Source organism: Emydura macquarii, unplaced genomic scaffold (genome assembly GCF_026122565.2).
Source record: "Emydura macquarii macquarii isolate MOO-44397 ecotype Brisbane River unplaced genomic scaffold, CSIRO-AGI_Emac_v2 contig_691, whole genome shotgun sequence".
Lineage (NCBI taxonomy): Eukaryota > Metazoa > Chordata > Testudines > Chelidae > Emydura > Emydura macquarii.
In genome coordinates this window covers 11745704-11760740 of record NW_027130828.1, presented here as the reverse complement: position 1 = coordinate 11760740, position 15037 = coordinate 11745704, and the positions used below count along the sequence as shown (strand labels likewise).

General features: G+C 43.8%; 1 protein-coding gene across 1 annotated transcript; it reads left to right on the top strand.

Annotated features, from left to right (window-relative positions):
* Positions 1-5853: 5853 nt before the first annotated feature.
* On the top strand, positions 5854-14352 carry SET (SET nuclear proto-oncogene). The gene is made up of 8 exons (XM_067542032.1): positions 5854-6238; positions 7853-7910; positions 9035-9177; positions 9755-9858; positions 10030-10143; positions 11839-12009; positions 12112-12258; positions 13445-14352. The coding sequence occupies exons 1-8, from the start codon at positions 6166-6168 to the stop codon at positions 13466-13468; spliced, it is 834 nt and encodes a 277-aa protein (XP_067398133.1). The 5' UTR covers positions 5854-6165; the 3' UTR covers positions 13469-14352.
* The last annotated feature ends 685 nt before the right edge of the window (positions 14353-15037 follow it).

Below are 15037 nucleotides of genomic sequence, written 5' to 3'. Positions count from 1 at the left end.
ATTGTAAGAGACACATATCGGTCGCTGAGCCTGCTGGTAAACTAACAGAAATCAATACTTACACCGGTCCAGAAAACAGAGTTCATAGGGGCAATCCTAGAGTCTATTCAAGCCAAAGCGTTACTGCCCAAGGCCAGGTTCCTAGCAATGACGAAGCTTATAGCTAGTCTAAGGGCCCACCCCCTTACTACATCAAGGGTATGCCTCAGCCTCCTGGGACATACGGTGGCTTGTACCTACGTGGTCCAGTACACCAGGCTACAGCTCCAGCTGCTGAAATTTGTGGCTGGTGACAGTTTACCCCGCATCCAGGCACACCCTGGACACAGTTCTCAAAATCCCCCATCCCCGCATACTTACCTCGTGCTAGCAGGAGTATCTTTTGAGACCCCAAGGCCGACACTGTCCCTGGTCTCAGATGCCTCGGATGTGGGCTGGGGTGCCCACCTCGGCGCCCTACGAACGCAGAGCCTCTGGGTCAGGGCAGAGTTGGCTATTCACATCAATGTCAGGAAGCTCAGGGCAATCCACCTGGCCTACAAGGTGTTCCTTCCACACATGTCCAACAAGGTGGTGAGGGTTCTCACAGACAAAGTCACAATGTATTATATCAACAAACAAGGGGGAGTCAGATCTTCAGCCCTGTGCCGGGAAGCCCTACATCTGTGGACCACAACATTCACCTGGAAGTGGTCCATCTGCCTGGGTTGAAGAATACCCTAGCAGATCATTTGAGCATATCCTTTTGCTCTCATCACAAATGGTCACTCGACCAGGGAAAACAGAAAATGCACTTGCTTCTGCTCTCTCCTGGGGGCAGAGGATGCCTCCTGGTGGATGCTTTCCTCCTATTGTGGTCAAGGGGCCTCATGTATGCGTTTCCCCCGATTCCTCTTGTGCACTGAGTACTCATGAAAATCAAGAGGGACAGGGCATGAGTCATCCTGATAGCCCCGGCATGGCCTCATCAACACTGGTTCAGGATGCTGTTGGAGATTTTGGTGGCTCGACCTTGGACATTCCCATTGCGCCCGAACCTCATCTCCCATGACAGGGGTCAGCTGCTCCTCCCAGACCTGGCCTCCCTGCACCTGACAGTGTGGATGCTTCATGGCTGAACAGGGAAGTGTGTCACTGTTCGGCTCAAGTTCAGAGAGTCCTGTTGGAAAGTAGGAAGCCTTCCACCAGAGCATCCTATTTAGCAAAATGGAAGTGCTTCACATGCTGAGTGGCCAGTCAAAATGTATCACCGATGAAGTCTCCTATAAAAGTGATCCTGGACTACCTCCTTCATTTGAAAAGGGAGGGCTTAGCCTTCTCGTCTGTCAAGGTACATCTGGCAGCATTATTGGCTTTTCACCCATCGATACAGGGAAGATCAGTATTTTCCCACAAGATGGCAGCTAGATTTCTCAAAGGACCGGAAAGGCGCTTCCTTCCAATCCGGAAGCCAGTTCTGCAGTGGGATCTAAACCTCGTCTTATTCCAGCTCAGAACTCTGCCTTTCGAACTGCTGGCCTCCTGCTCCCTCATGCACCTGTCCTGGTAGGTGGCCTTTCTAGTAGCGATTACCTCTGCATGACGAGTACCTGAGATTAAGGCCCTGACCTTGAAGCCTCCTTATACAGTATTTTTCAAGAACAAGTTCCAGCTCCGCCCTCATCCTGCGTTCCTACCGAAAGTCATTTCCCACTTCCACATTAACCAGGACATCTTCCCACTGGTATTCTGCCCGAAGCCTCACAGCTCTAAGAGAGGCACCTTCATTCTTTTGATGTAAGAAGGGCCTTAGCCTTCTACATTGATAAGACTAGACGGTTTCGCTGCTCCACACAGCTCTTTGTAGCGATCGCTGACCGGATGAAGGGCAGACCAGTCTCATCCCAGCAAATATCGTCCTGGATTACAGCCTGCATTTGAGCCTGCTATGAGCAAGTGGGAGTCGTGCCTCCAGCATCCTTGTCAGCCCATTCCACAAGGGCCCAGGCATCTTCGGCAGCTTTCCTGGCACATGTGCCTATTCAGGATATATGTAGGGCTGCTACATAGTCGTCCATACACACCTTTACATCCCACTATGCCATCCCGCAGCAAGCTTGGGACAATGCTGGTTTTGGCAGAGCAGTATTGCAGTCTTCACGGCCATGAACTCCTGCCCATCTCCAGAGCACAGCTGGTAAATCACCTAAATCAGAATGGACATGAGCAAGCACTCGAAGAAGAAAGAATGGTTACTTACCTCGTAAGGTCTTTGAGATGTCCGTCCCACAACCCATCCTCCGTCCCTTCTGTTGGAGTTCGAAGGAACTGAGAGGGAAGGGGGGCCAGCAGCGCCATTTATATGCGAGTGCATACGTGCGCCGCTGCAGAGGGCGCTAAAGCCAGCCCTACGGGACCACTAAGGGAAAAATTTCCAGCACCAGTGCATGTGACACGCACACACACCTAAATCAGAATGAACATGAGCAACATGTCTTGAAGAACAACAGTTACAAGGTAAGTAACCATTCTATCTGAAAAGCTGTGTGAAAGGAAGAGAGAAAGAGGAGAAACCAACAGAATCAAAGAAATGGCAAGCAGAGAGAAAGACGTAGTGGAAGAACAACAGACTGGGCCATCCCTCCTAAAAGAGAAGTAAGTTCCTACCTCTCTCTTACTGCATGGAGTGCATACAGGTTTGAATTTGCTTCCTGATCTTTTGAAAAAAAAATACAAACATTACAACTCTCTCTCTCTCTCGTTAATGAATATATTGTGGTCTCCTTACACTAATTAGCTAGTTCTGGTAAAAGGTAAACAGTTTCATGGGATGTTCTTACCAGTACCCAGATACCTCTACAACATGCTGTTGGGATTCAAGACTGCACACCCCAGATTACTTGACTTTAGATGCATCAGTGGGCCATACTAATCATGTGCCTCAGGGATACTGAATAATCAGGCTTGGCAGAATTCATTTTTTTTAATATCATTTCAACTCATTGATGTTTATTTTAAAGCATTTGTTTTATTTTTAACAATTTAAATGTTCACAGTTGTGGGAAATTATGGGAGGGATCAAGCAACATGGGTGGAGGAGCTCAGACAATAATTATTTAGTGACAGCAGACATTGATATTAAAGAATTTAAAACTTTATAACTATTAAAATACAAATTGTCAACATCACATGTCAAAATATACAAAATACATATGCTTAAATCAAATTCTAATATATTCTCAAGTAACATTTTTCTTACTTTGCCTGTCTGTAAATTTCAATTATTATGGATGGAAATACTTTTGGTCAGTTTGTGTGTGTAGAGTGAAATCAACGTTTACCGACATAAAAAAAATTTAATCCTTCCAAGCCTTTGAATAATTTTTAGACTAAAATTAAGGGTTCTAGTGAGGAGTAAACAGGCTTCTCCCACTCTGATTTGGAAATGGCTTCCCTATAGATGTCCACATTTTTAGGTATTTGTGGCCCTTCACATGCAGATCTGAAGAACTGCAGTGAATGGTAAATATATGGTTTATGCCAGAGACAATCCAAGCAGATATAACTGTTTGCAGTATAGAGTGGCTCCAGTGATGAAACCTGAAGGAAGCTATTAAAGAAGGAAAAAAAAACAAGCCACACTTACCCTGTCCGAAGACAGCAACAATAATGGATTTTGGGAGATTCAGACAGAGAACAAGGCAGTTTCCGCAACAGTGCCCTGGAGAGACACCCCTAGGAAGGAAAAAGTAATTTTGTCTCCATGATTCTTTCAGTGCCTTGCTTCCCATTTCTGACTGCCAATAACTGTGCCCACCGATGGTACTAACAATTGCCATGCTACAGATGTAAATGGAACAAGTACAGTCCCTCTCCTCCTGGCGGCTATTCACGCAGCAAGCAGGGCTGGAATGTTAGAAACAGAAAAGTTCCAGAACACTCTCAGGCAGTTAGAAGTGGTGATGGATACAGCTGGGATTTGGCAGCTGGATTTTATGGCAACTGGGATTTGGGAGTGAGAGGCAGCAGCTGGGGAGTGGCACTGGGGATTTGGCTGTTGGAATTTGAGAGGTGGGAATGGCAGTTATTAGTGTGAGTTGTAGAGAGGAAACTGAAGAAAGTTTTCTTCAGAAGAAAACTGAGACAGTAGGAACCATCTGAGGGGCAAGAGTCGGAACAGACAGGGAGGTGCTACTGGAGTGTTGTCAGTGCTTAATTTGTAATGAAAGGTGCTGGGGCTCAAACAATTTTTTTATATTCATAACTGATGCAGCAAGCCCAGGGGTGCTAGGGCTATGAACTGCCAAGCCTAGAGGTGCTGGGGCTCAGCCCTGGCACAATTAAGCACTGGGTGTTGGGTAAAGAGTGTCAGAAGAGTGACGTGAAATGGAGGCAAAAAAAGGAAGATGGTAAGAGAACAGCACAACTACAGACAACGTGAGAGGCCACAGGGTGGCAAAGAAACAGCAGACTGAGAAAATCACTGGAAAAGATGAGCTCTTAGTTCTCTCACTCTGCCCTGAGCATATGAGGTCGTTGAATTGCCTCCTGACCTGATCTAGGTTTAAATTATCAAAGAGTAAGTGCTGTACATTAGGGATGAAACACTGTATTTTTCATACACAAAAAAATGATTGAATCTATGTTTAAGTGTAAAATAGAGCTCGACCATAACTGCAGAGCCATCACTGGCAACTCCAGAACATAAAGTATATTTGTCTTTAATCGATATCTGGTTTCCTAGGCCCTGTGCTATCTCAATTGACTTCGCTGAATGTGACTGAAAAACTCTTAATGCTCATTTCCTAGGCCTTTTCGAATAGCAGTGAGATGGCAGTGACCTGTGCTCACTATTCACTTGCAACTGGATAGGAACTGCTAATCAAGATGTCAAAGACCTATTACCAATTCTGTGAGCCTACCAGTGCCCCTCAATTTAACCATTGAGACAATATTACATGTTGGGTTTAGGCTTTAGAAGGGCAAAGAACAGGAACCCGGGGGCAGTGTAACTATTAAGAGTGATGGACAATCAGGTGAACCCTGAACCACATTTGTGAGCGACATTACAATAGCTATCGCTGGCTCCCACAAGAGCACACTATTTTCCTGTCCAGACAGCTTGTACAGGGCTGAGGTCAGGTAGCAGGTCGGTGATACACTATCTCCTTGGGAGGCTGGGCCCGAGCTGGAGGGGCTAGGTAGGTATACAGGCCACAGAGCGGAGGTTGGAACTAAAATGGCTGCATGGGGAGGACAGGTGGCATGCAAAGGCCACCACGTTCCTGGGCCCAGTACCTGCAGCTCCATCATCCGGGGCTCTTATAGAGCTGCCAGGCCACGGGCTGGAGCGTGTTTTGGGGCAGAAGAGCTACAAGGTCATCGCCTGAGGGCGCGCGGCCCGGCCCTGCGCACAACACACAGCCGTCGAAGGCAGGATCAGACCCTGGCCACGAGCCGCACGTGGGAGCTGGAACGAGCCCGGCGGCAGCGCGCGCCAAACACCATATCGACAGCGCGCGCCGCCGTCCTACTTTCACTCTTTCGCGGTCCGCCTCTCTCACGCTGCCCTCCGCGCCTCCGCACTGAACACCACTCCTGACTCCTCCAACCCCCCCCCCCCCCACCACCGTGCGAGCCGCGACCAATAGGAGCACAGCGTGGGGCAGGAGGCGGAGGCGGGGCCTGCATGGAGGCTGGTGCGGCTGCGCACAGAGCTGCCCGCCCCGCATGTTCAGGAGGGAGGGGGTGTCTACGCCTGCGCATAACAGCGCGTGCCCGAGAGTGGTGTTTCCTGCGCCTGCGCTGTGCGCCTCCCGCTCCCCAGTGGCCGCGAAGGGGGGGATTGCTGCGCGTGCGCAGTGTGGTCTTCGTACCCCTGTGCCCCGGAGGGGGGGTTGCTGCGCCTGCGCACAACGCTGCCCGCCCCTCGCCAGCAGTAGCAGCAGCAGGAGGAGGAGGCGGCGGTGTTGGTGCTGGCTGGGGCGATAGCGTGAGGGTGCCCGAGCGCTGCTGCTGCCCCCTATTATCTGGGAGCCCCAAGTGTGGGCCGAGGAGGAGGGAGCGTCCCGGCGGCGGCGGGAGCCCGAGCGGCAGCGGCGGCAGCAGCAGCAGCAGTCTGTGCCCGGCCCCCCCTGCGCTCAGTCCCGTTACAGCCCCCTCCCTCCGCGCTCCGCAGCCACCAACATGTCGGCGCCGGCGGCCAAAGTCAGTAAGAAGGAGCTGAACTCCAACCACGATGGGGCCGACGAGACCTCAGGTGAGGCCGGGACGGGGGAGGAAGGGGAATGGCGGCGGCCGCCGCGGCCTCCTCCCCGCACGGCGCTGCACCGACCGCCATTTTCCCCAGCCACACGGGCCGCGGCCGGGCCGGAGGCGGGAAGAGCGCGGGGTCGGCCGGGCGGATGTGCAGGCCTCAGCTGCGGCAGGAGGAGGCCATGTTAGCGCCCTTTTGTCTGTACTGCCCGGCCTCCTTCGCCACGGGCGCAGGCGGGGCCGGGCGGGGGGCGCTGCGGCCTGCGCGGAACAGCGGGACCCCCCCCCCCTCCGGAGCAGCATCCGCGGAGCCTCATTGTGCTCCTCCGCCGCCGCCATGATGCTTCGCCGCCTTCTGGTCTCGGAGCCGCTCCTGTTGCTTGGTGTCGCTCGGCCGCGCAACGCGGGGATGGAGCAGCGCTTTCTCCGTGGCTGGCGGGGCCGCCCGGCTGGGGACGGGGAGGGAACCACGCGCTGCTCGGGCCGCAGCGGGATGGAGCGGCCCGCCCCTCCCCACGTGCGATTGTAGCAGCCCGTGTGCATGGAGAGGTCGGGACTCGCTTCCCCGCACCGTGGGATTCGCAGCAGTCGCCCGCCGCGGAGGGAGCTTGCCTCCCACTAAAGCCTATCGCTGCCCCGCACCCGGGTCTGAGCTTTTCGTGTGTGTTCCACGCGGTCTGGCCGGGAGTGTGGAGGTGTTCATGGCAACGAGCCTCGCGGCCAGCAGCTCATCACTGTGCAGCCGGGTTCGTGTGCTCCTTACTCTCTTCACACACGGGTCGCGCTTCCTTCCCGCACCTGCGTTTTCATATGTAATGTGGGGTCTCCCCGGCCGCACGGTGGGGTAGCGCTTGGCTCTGAGACCCTCACAGGAAACAACTACCCCATAACACGAAATTCTCTGTTCGGAAACTAATCGGGGGAGGGGTGCTCCTTCCGCACTTTTACAGCTGCTTCCCTCTGCCTTTCATTAATCTGAAAACATTTTTGGCAAACAGCCGTTCCTTAATCCAGCAGCCTCTGCCGAATTAAAGTTGTGATTAGAAAATATCCATTTATCAGTGGTTTTGAAATATTTACCTGAAATATGCCTTTTAATTGCGGAAAACAAAGCATTCCCAATTGTACTATTTTAATTTGTATTTTGTACCTTGTTTTTCTTTAGTACTCAGTTCACTTTACTGATTCAATTTCTGTGAATGTGTTCAGTTTAGAAAGAATTATTTGATTATGATTTTACTAAATTATTAAACTATCAAGGCTTTTGTTTATTGTTTCAACAGATTTACTTTAAAATTACCATGTGCATATGAATATATATTGTATATTAGCATGGTACCTGGTTTGAGCCTTTAAAAAAAATAAAATAAAAAAAGCAAAGCTTTACAACAATCTTTAGCGACTTCACTCAGCAAGTTCAGTTAGTAAAATAATGTGGTCTTACAAGGTCTGGTGAGTCTTGTAGCATCAAATGGAAATAATAATTTAAATTCCATCCAGAACAATGGTAAAGGATGTAAAAGTAAACTTTTCTGATTGTTTGTCAAGTGATGCCATATATAATTGAGAACTTTTTTTCAACAATTTATGGAGCTTGGTGGATTTATTTTTCTTTCAGAAAAAGAGCAACAGGAAGCAATTGAACATATTGATGAAGTACAGAATGAAATAGACAGGTAAATTATGAAAAACTTTTCAACAATTTAAATTATGCTTTAGCAGAACTAGAAGAAAAAAACTTGTAGTAAAAATACTATAGTAGCCTATGTAGTTCTCGCACTTTCCAAAATCTCAAGGTATACTCAAAGGTATAGTTGGACCTGATTAGAAATAAAAAGCATTTATGTATGATCAAAACTTTGAAAGACTAATCTTGTAGTCTAACTGTACAATTAAGCTAGCTTGGCCTTAAGGTCGAACTTGACTTTGAACACGTTAGATTCATTATGATGACTTTAAAATGGTTTTGACAATATAGTTCTGGCCCTCCTTGCCATTTGCAGGTTGATACTTTATTTTTGTAAGATTTAATTTCTTTGTGGAAAAACAACTGAAAATTAACGTAGTAAAATTAAATATCTAGATTTCATTAAAAGTGCATACACCAAACTCTAGGCACTTGTATTTTTACTACTCCAGTGTAATTTTTGGTAAATTTTATAAACTATATGTCTTCTCAGGTCACTGCCGGTTTAGGCCTAGATCCTACAATCTGTTCTACGCAAACAGACATCCTTCCCTCTCCCCCTGCCGCCCCTCTATACTGACTAATGAACCTCCAACTGAACACAGGGGTCTGCCCAGGAGGAGCAGTTGCAAGATTAGGGACTTACTGTGTAACAAACTTTTTTTTAAGGGTTCTATGGTCTTAAAAGATTCTCTTTGTGGCGCACAAACTTTTTGTTTTTATCTTGTTTCTCTTGTAAATAATAAGGGGCAATGAGCTTGAATCTGATCCACTATCATATGTCAAAGTTATTCAGTTTTTCTAAACTAGATATTTAGAAATTTTAATATTCTGCGACTATCAATTTAGGGCCCAATCCTGCAAATGCCACAGAGCATATTGTTTGCTAGTGGTGTACTTTCAGTCAAGTCAGTAGGATTATTTCTGGTAGTACACACTGAGTAGTGTTTGCAGGATTGGGCCCCTTGTTTTTGTTTGTTATACCACAAGCAGCAGTATAGTTTAATTAATCCATTTTAGTTTTGGACTATTTACTGATTTTGCACCCTTGTTTAAACTTCAGGTCCCCATGCTATAATACAGTTATTAATCTTGATCTTTCCTTTGCTTTAGACTGAATGAACAAGCCAGTGAGGAAATTTTGAAAGTAGAACAGAAATACAACAAACTCCGCCAACCATTCTTCCAGAAGAGGTCAGAACTGATCGCCAAAATCCCAAACTTCTGGGTAACAACATTTGTCAACCACCCACAAGGTACGTTCCTAGTGCTCTTATTTTGGGGGGAGGTGAAAAAGACAGAAATCACTGAAGTTTGTTATATTATATATGCTTTTTAATCCTTTGCTTGAGAAAATTGCTCTTAAATTTTTGTTTCCCCATATTCACAACATTGGTTTCTATTTGAATATATGCCTTGAAACTGAAACTTTCTTTTCGGGCCTTCCTTTTGAGGCGATGATGCTATCAATTGGATGTGGTTTATCCATTTCTACTTCTATTGTGCCAAAGATTTTCTTCTACTTTTTGATCAGCATTATTAGGATTCCACCATCATACTTTTTACCATCCTCTTAAAGGGAAGAGAACACCCATTCAACAATCTTTTCAGTGCTCTTTTATGGGCTTTATTGCAGAGGATGTTTGATAGTGAGCTCTGGGGAACTGAGGGCCAGTGACTCTTGTGAGTTTCCTCTAAAGATGGGCTGGGACAAGTAGGACATTTGGTATATTGCTTTCTAAATCAACTTTCCATTACAATGTCTTATAGTGTTTGCTGTCAACTAATCTGTATAAATAGATTTTTAAAGCAAGATTCCTCATTCTACCATAGTATCTGCACTGTTGGGGGAAGAAGATGAGGAGGCACTGCATTATTTGACCAGAGTTGAGGTGACAGAGTTTGAAGACATCAAATCAGGTTACAGAATAGATTTTGTAAGTATCATGGACAGTCTTCATGTTGTCAGTTTTATTTGTATGTAACCTAAGTCAGAATAGTAGCATAACTTAGTATATCAAAATTTGCAGTACTTAACATTTTAAAATTAACATACATGGTATATTAAAGATATATGCAATCCTAACTTTATTTTTTCCACTCTATAGTATTTTGATGAGAATCCATACTTTGAAAATAAAGTCCTCTCCAAAGAGTTCCATCTGAATGAGAGTGGAGATCCATCTTCAAAATCAACTGAGATCAAATGGAAATCTGGGAAGGTATGTATCTGTATTGAGGGGCGGAATTAAATCATTATTCCACTTAAAACAGTGGCAATAAGTGCTGTGGTGCTTTACTATCCAGGTTCTTTGGTGGCAGGAGTTGAGGCAACACACTCAAACAAACCCCATCCCCAAGTCCATTCCTGCTAGACAAAGCCCAAGGATATGGTCAGGCTGCCTGTACACTGAGGCTTGTAAGTTAATTCTCTTGCTTTTAGTCACACACCAGTGGAAGTGCTAGTGAAGTCCAACAGTCAGTACTCCTACAAGCATCTCAATTCAACTGCTCAGAGCAGGTCTAGACATCATGAAGTGTGGTTTAAAAAAAAAATTAGTACTCCCAACTTCTTAAGGGAATTCTCCCACAGTTGGTCTAACATCAGTGCTATAGTTGTCATTGTGAACAAGGCCTAATTTAAACTTGAGGTTACAAACTACCTTTTCAATTTCAATATCATTATGCTAAAAGTATGGGTGGCCACTTGATGTCTGTAAAGAAACTTGCAAATCTTTTTATCTAATGAATTATTTTTCTAGTATTGGCTAGTTACCCTCTACATAGTTAATGCTTTCTTTGTAGTTCATAACTTAGAAGTTTCACAAGTTGTACATGTGAATTAGGAGTGCATTTCCTGCACCTCACAAAAGTAAATTCCAGTATTGCAAATGGGTCAGTTTCAATCTGTCATAGTTGGGTATGTTGGAAAACTGCATCACACGTCAATGAAAACGTTAGTGTTTTCCTCTGATGTTCTGGGATCTTCCAGCAATAACTTCTGTGCATTTTGCAGTACCTTGTTATGGTCATTCAGCTAATAATTAAAATGAGCTAAGTTATTGCTGTCCATAAAATTGCATAAGCAAGTATATCCTGGGACAAAAGCAGAAGCTAGAAAGTCCATACACATCAAGTGAAAAAGTAAAAGGTCCAGCGTTAGCTCTGGACAGTCATCTGTTTTCCAGGTGTATAAGACACTACACAGCAGAGGTATTGGCCTGTATCCTCTTTACTAGTGAATATGTTGTAGTAGCTTAAAAATTGAGTCCTGTGTTTTCCCCCTTCCAGTTGCTACAAAGGAGAAATTGGACATTTCAAAGGGGAAAACTCCAAAGATTAAAGGACTGAGATCCTTTATCTTCTGAAGAAAACATGATGAATCCATGCTAGGGGGAAAGAAAAGGAAGAGGAGACTGTTAAGACACTGTTCTATAAAAAGGCCCAGAGGCTATTTGAGAGCTTTTTAAATTGCCTGGGCTTAATGTTAGCATTCAAATAGTTCTAACTGTCTTGGAAATTAGCACTTCAGTAAATGGTTTGAGTCACACCTATAGCTGGGAACATTAACAAAGGCCAACAGGTAGTCTTTTTGAATTGTCCATATTTCAGTGGAGAAAACTAGACACAAATAGAGGGAATACTTTTGTTTTATATTTTCAGGAAAGTAGCAAAAAGACTTTGAAATTGAGGGCTTTTTTACTATCACTGGCCCTGTTTATGAGACATGGTAGCTGAAACTCATAGCTATGTGGTGTCAATGTTATGCCCTTGGGGCTCTGTGTAATGTCTCCTACACACCTCTCCTTGAAAAAGAACAAGTATTAAGTATGCAGTTGCATAGATAAGCAGGTCTCCAAATGCTTTTTGTGAAAAATGGTCAGGAAATTCTTACCCGTCTGTCTCTTCCTTTTCAGGACCTGACAAAACGCTCAAGCCAGACACAGAACAAGGCCAGTAGGAAGAGACAGCATGAAGAACCAGAAAGTTTCTTTACCTGGTTCACTGACCACTCTGATGCAGGTGCTGATGAACTAGGAGAAGTCATCAAAGATGACATCTGGCCAAATCCATTACAATACTACTTGGTAAGTGTAGAGTTGAATTGTTTGTTGTAACAGTGTTCTCGTGGCTATGTCAGAATTAATCTGATCAATGCAGTAATTGTTGTACATTTGTTTCTAATTAAGGTTCCTGATATGGATGATGAAGAAGGTGAAGGAGAAGAGGATGATGATGACGATGAAGAGGAAGAAGGGTTGGAGGATATTGATGAAGAAGGAGATGAAGATGAGGGGGAAGAAGATGAAGATGATGATGAGGGAGAAGAAGGAGAGGTGAGAACACTTGGGTTTTTTTTTCCCCCCAAATTAAAACACTGAATAGATCCAGTTAGGAAATCTTGTTTTAGGAGCTGCATTGACTATTTTGTTCATAAATGTTAAGGAGTTATTGATACTTTGTACAGTCATGTGCTATTACATTTTTCAGAGTGGAGTTTGTATTGGTGGCAACAGTTCTTACAACTTGAGCAATAATTTCAGTGCAATTAGGTAGTGTGTAGTGGAAATGTATTGCCTTTAAATTGGAGATAGATAGCCATAGGAAACTCACTGGCAAAAAAGAGGAAAAGTGAACTGTGTTTGTGATAGCCCAATTCATCCAAAAGCCTGCTTTTACTTCAGCAAACTGTTTTTATTAGTGAGTTACTGAGTATTTGAATACCAGTTTTAACCTTAGTCCCATAAATAACATTTTTTATGCATCCAGCTTTACCATCATTCACCCATTATGTAATTTACTCTGGACCGTTGCCAATTTTTCTGTGCATCTGTCCTCAGTGGGGAGTGCTAAGGACCTCCTTCTCACCTCTGCTATTCTCATGATCTCTAGTGATTTAAAGTTTGGAATTAATTCTCACCCAGTAACTGGGAATGTTGCACTGTTTCATTTATTATATTTTATAAACCACATTTTAATTTTGTTATTGAGGTACATGAAACTGTGTTTGAGACACGGTGATTCCGAAAGGCTTAGGATGCTATGCACTTGGTGCATATAAAAAGCAAACACGTTATGTGTCTAGCTAAACTCTGCTGAGTAATCATGCTACCATCTAAAAGATGAAGCATCTTATTTAATCTGTTCATTGACGTTTTTAATCTTGTACATTACTTACTTTTTTACTATTCTTTAAGATTGCCTATTCAAAGCTTTGGGCACTCTTAACAGTCTCTTCAATATTCACTAACAAATAGTTCTGTCAATTATCATCCAAATCATATATTCCAGCAATAACATGGATATCAAACCTTATCCAGCTTTACCTATTTCCACATGGAGGAGGGAGAAAACATGAGCTTTTCCACTCACCCTGAAGAATAACTGCACAGGACTTTTTAGACTGGCAAAAAGTTCTGGTTAATTGCTGTTTGAAAGTAAAGGCTCTCTGGAGTTTGAATATACTGACACCCCCACCCCTCAAAAGTGACTAGATTTTAACTGGTGCTTTTCTTTCAACAGGAGGATGAAGGAGAAGATGACTAAACACTGATGGATTCCAACACCCCATCCCCCCTTTTCTTACCTTTTTAATTTTTCTCCAGTCCCTGGGAGCAAGTTGCCGTCTTTTTTTTTTTTTTTTTTTCCCTCCTTGTGCTCAGTCGCCTTGTTCTCTTGAGGTCTCTTTTTCTCTCCTCTACACCATGGTTCACAATTTATTTTGGGGGAAATACCTTGAGCAGAATATAATGGAAAAGAAAATCTACCAGTTTCTGTTCCAAGTTCATTTTTATCCCTTTCTGTCTCAAAACAAAAACTGTTTATGGAATCAACACACCATGTTCTGTGGGAAAAAAGAAAACCTTCTGCTCCCTTCACTCTGCTGGAAGCTGAAGAGTGCTAGGCCCCTGTGTAGTAGTGCATAGAATCTAGCTTTTTTTCCTTCTTTCTCTGTATATTGGGCTCAGAGATTACAGTGTCTCTATGTGAATATGGACAGTTAGCATTTACCAACATGTCTGTCTACTTTCTCTTGTTTAAAAAAAATTAAAAAACTAAAAAAAATGGGTTATAGAAGGTCAGCAAGGGTGGGTTTCAGATGTTTGGGTGGGTTAAGTGGGCATTTTGACAACATGGCTTCTTCTCCTTTGGCATGTTTATTGTCATGTTTAACAAACATCCTTGCAGTTTAAGATGACACTTTTAAAATAAAATCTTCTCCTAATGATGACTTTGAGCCCTGCCACTTGATGGAGAATCAGCAGAACCTGTAGGATCTTATTTGGAATTGACATTCTCTATTGTAATTTTGTTCTTGTTTATTTTTAAATTCTTTTTTTGGTTCACTGGAAAGGAAAGAAAGATGCTCAGTTTTAAACGTTAAAGTGTACAAGTTGCTTTGTTACAATAAAACTAAATGTGTACACAAAGGGACTGATGGTCTTTACTGAACTCATTTTTTATTTTTCTTGCTAGTTTTCCCATATATTATCAAACTTGTCTGTAGTCTCTAATTTAACACCTGTTGGTATGTGGTCAGTATGTCTTATATTGCGAGATTGCTCATAGATGTATGGATTTAACCTGAATTTAAATTGTTGGATAGTTTCCATGTCTGGAAAAAATGTTTAATTTACCATAAATTATCTGTTAGGCAATCTCACAGAAACGGTATTGATAGTATCAATCATTGCAAATTGGCAGTCATTACTGTGATGTGTGCATTGTTTCTTTACTTAGTTGGATATCTCCATGGGAATGTGTTGTGGTTACATTCCTCTTATGTTAAATTAATGGAGTCTTTAAATGTTCCCTCTTACACCAAAAAAAAAAATCACCTGATGTGCTAATAATAAACAAATTTGCAGATTTAAACATTCATTAGTGATGTAAATGAGATACCACATGTCTCTGATCTCCAGTAAATCAGATCACTGAAAAGACCATACAAACTCAGATTAAATTATCAAAGTTTAATGAGGGTCTCATAGTAGGATTGTTGTTTATAATCCATTTGGTAAATAGCTTTCTCAGTTGAGATGTTAACTCGGTTTCAATTACACATTCAGGTTGATTGTACTCTCTTCAAACACAGAAGAATCTTACTCTGCTAAA